General features: G+C 39.3%; 1 protein-coding gene across 4 annotated transcripts in view; it reads right to left on the reverse strand.

Moving 5' to 3' along the window:
* Nucleotides 1-486: 486 nt before the first annotated feature.
* HEPH (hephaestin) overlaps nucleotides 487-3743 on the reverse strand; it is a 72231-nt gene continuing 68974 nt past the window's right edge. For 3 of the 4 annotated variants that reach the window (XM_039851408.1, XM_039851410.1, XM_039851407.1), the window contains 2 exons: nucleotides 3448-3492; nucleotides 1168-1421 (listed from right to left, as the gene is read on the reverse strand). In XM_039851408.1, coding sequence (XP_039707342.1) covers nucleotides 1189-1421; nucleotides 3448-3492 — 278 coding nt within the window. In that variant the 3' untranslated portion in view covers nucleotides 1168-1188. Of the gene's footprint in view, nucleotides 1422-3447; nucleotides 3493-3743 lie in introns of all 4 variants that reach the window. The other variant, XM_039851409.1, reaches the window with a different exon arrangement.

A 3743-nucleotide genomic window follows, 5' to 3' on the forward strand; every position in this document is an offset into this window, starting at 1 on the left:
TTGTTGGTGCTCTCTGACCAAGGTTTCAGATAGGCTTGAATTTGCATATGACAAAGGAATATTGCTTTAAGGTACCAGAGGGAAGGACTCTTTGTCATAAAGAGACAACCCCCCTCCACAAACTGCAAGTAGACCTCTCATACTCCCAACTACCAAAAGAGCCCATGAGAGCTGTGTCCACCTTTTCTTGCCTAGCGTACAGGTTTGAGCCTTGTCTCAGCCCTCTATTTTCCTTTGGCAATTTTTCTTAATATTCAGAAGACTTTTGGTATCTATGAGCCAAAAGATGGTACCCACCACTCTGACTTTGAGGCTTCCTCTGGGACAGTTTTTTTCATTTCTAAAACACAAATCTGTAGGCTTCACAAAGGATAGGCAGACCCATTCTATTCTGCTCCATCCCCCTCCACCACTGAATGCTTTGTTTAAATCATAGTCATAACCTTCCGGAGGCCACAAGAAGCATCAAAATCACCAAGATGACTCTTACAGTGTTCTAACAAGTACTTTAATGTACAGAAATTTCTGCCTAAAATATGGAGAAGACACTGAGCATTTTCTTCAGTGTGATTGCACCAGGAACTTGGAAGAATAACGTCCTGAAGAATTTCTGAATCCAGAAGTTAAAGGTACTCATGCAACCACCAGCCACTCGCTTTTCAAAAACAGTTCACTTCCAAGGAAAATCAAAATAAAATTTGGATCTTCAAATCTCACCCCACCCATTTTCCCATTATTCCTTTGTTCTTAGTCCATAGTTTAGATGTGGATTATCTTCACAGCTCACTTAGCTTTGGTCAGAATGAATGTGCCTAGGTCCTGGAAAGCAGGAGAAACTTAATCAATGTGTTTTACTCTTGGTATTAACTCTGTGAGAAGGATCAGTATTTAGGAATTTCCACATCTTCCAAGTGTCAATGGGTGATATAATCTAGCTGTTGAAATTTGTGATATAAGATACTAGGGAAGTCACTTATCCCCAAGTGCCCAAGTGGGGCAAAAAAAAAAAAACAACTAAAGAAAAGAGAAAGTACATCATTTCCATGGAAATAAATAAATGAAAACATCATCAGACAAGTTTGTTTCCTTCATCCGTCTTTCTACTACCCATGCTCCTTTGACAGTGGGGTTAGCTACTAATGGCTTGCTGGGAGTGCATTCCAGATATGAAGTTCCAAAATCCAGTTGCTATTTCTTGAGGGACAGAAGCTTAAAGCTATCATCCAAAATCGACCTTCTGTTACGTCGGAGCTTTTTCTGCTGATGTTGGTACCAGACCACACCGCCAAGAGCCAGAGCAATGAGCAGGAGAATGATACCCATGGCAATTAAGACAGAAACCAGCACCTCAACATCCTTTATGGGGATCTGTATGCCGAGAATCCTCACATTGTCTTCTCCAATATCTCTGGGGATTGCTGCTGAAATGGAACAAGAAAATATGGGCACTGTGGGCTGGAGAGTACTCCACAGGGGCACTTTTGCAGTCACCTCCTGGAAGAGGAGAAATAAGTCCATCCAAATAAAACAGAGGAACTGTTCCTATCCCTCAAAAGACCAGCTGGTTAAAACAGATTTAGGGGTTACAGAGAATCGGGGTAACAAGATGTTACACCTGAGAAAGTTCTTAGGAATCATTGAGGCCCTGATCTCCCTATGTAAAGAGCTCAGTCTCAGATTGGGAAGGGCCTTGGTATATTTCTTCAAATATATAAAGACTTACAATGTAAAGAAAAAAATTGGATTTGGTTTGTGTGGTTCCAGAGGGTAGAATTGAGGCAATAAGCATAAATTCAGGGAAGAAGTTTGACCCAATGACCTAGCTTATTAATGCTCACTTTGACTACTAGACCATAACGATAGCCTGCCACTGCGCTGTCTGGTCTCTCACCTTTTTGAGCCATGATAACACATGATGTTATTACCTTTTCAGGTGAAATATTTGATTGTCTTAGTTCCTGCCATGCAAACTTTTGATTTGGAGATAAATGACCTCCAATTAACCTATGGAGTAGAGCTCAGACTCAAGCCAGGCATTCTGGCTCTCAAAATCAGGCTATAATCTACTTTTCTAGTCTTTTATCTACTATTCTTCAGCTATAGTAATTCGTTCTTTGTTTCTCAGAATAGGTGGTCTGCTTTCAGGCTTCCAAGACTTTCTCATGCTGCTTCCTTTGCCTGAACACCCTTTCTACCTCCTCACCTTTCTATTCCTGCTTAAAATTTACAGGTCTCTGTGAAGCTTTCTTCAATTCATTAAGACAGGTAATGGTTTTTCTGTGTTCTTAAAGTATCTGTACTGTTTGTAATCCCACAAGTTACTTGCTTGGGCCAAGTGACCTTTCACTTCTGCACTTCAGTCACCACATTTTAAAAAGGGGGATAATAACCATACTTAACTCCGAAGTTTATTGTGAGGTTTAAGTAAATTAATATTATAAATATATAGTATAGATACTGGAAGATATCAAATGCATAATAATTAATAGCTGTTATTATCATTTGCCTTTTTTACAACATATAGCATCCAGCACTGCAATTATTGTTTCTGTGTCTCATTCTGTTTGTAGAAACAAACCTCTTGGAAAGTAGTATCTATGTCTTGTTTTGGTGTATCTAACACTCAGTACCTGTTTAATGAATGCATAAGTCAGTTCTTACAGAACTGAGACAGGATGAAATATATACATATGTATATATGGTGCTCCACTCTCTCAGGCTCACCTTACATCTTCCCAATCCCTCAAGGATTATCTGAGTTCCATGGTTAACAGTTTATAAGATAAAAATACTTAGGCAGATCATTAGAAATGTTTCAAACACAGCTGAAAACCCTCCAAACTAAATTTATGATCTCTAATGTTCCTTCTATCTCTTATAATTTTCTAAATCTTTCTCAGTTTAGGTACAAATGGGTAGAGAGTGAAAGCACTATTTGGACCCCAGGCTAGATAGAACAAAAATCTCTATTTTCTTGAAGGGCAGAAATGGTTAGTTCCCAAGAGTCAACTCTTTGGTTGACTCTTTGTCTTCCATACATGCAAGAATTCGAAGTACTTAGTGCAGACTCTATGGTATTTGTTCTAGTTTCTCACTGTCCCTATAGGGAATTTATATCTGTGCTACAGCATCTTTATGCCCACCCAAGCAAGACCTTGAATTTTCTTCCCTATCACACATTAGGTGGGAGGCTAGGATAGTAGCCTTCGACTGGGGATGAGGCAGTTTTCACCAACTCTGGAGGTTGCGGTGGGTGCCAGAGAGAATAAACCTACCAAGAAAAGCTGAACCTTGGATTCCTGGCTTCTGAAGTCTTGTAGAAATCTCAAGATTTCTAGTATTGTGTTCTGCCTTTCAGTCATGTGAATCCCATATTTTAGAGACACTGCATCTCCCCATAAATGCACACCACATATAACTATCCATTCTGTACATCACTCTCCCTACCTTTTCCAATCTCTTTGGTGATGGTGGTGATAGTGCTTAAGTGTTCTGGAGAGGGAAAAAAAAAAGAGAAGATGTTAGTTTTTTTTATCCATATCAATCCACAGGCTCATTGTTGGAAATCGGCATTGGTTGAAGGAATCTCTGTGCTATAGTAACCAAAATGAATGCCCTGGAATTAATTAACCTACAGTAAAAGTCAATATTAGTATGTAATTTGATTTTGAATAGTGACAGAAAATATGAGCCTATGTGGGTGGTGGGGAATAGCACTAGAGTAGTAAGTGGAAACCATATTC

The sequence above is a fragment of the Pteropus medius genome, unplaced genomic scaffold, assembly GCF_902729225.1.
Source record: "Pteropus medius unplaced genomic scaffold, Ma_sr-lr_union100, whole genome shotgun sequence".
Lineage (NCBI taxonomy): Eukaryota > Metazoa > Chordata > Mammalia > Chiroptera > Pteropodidae > Pteropus > Pteropus medius.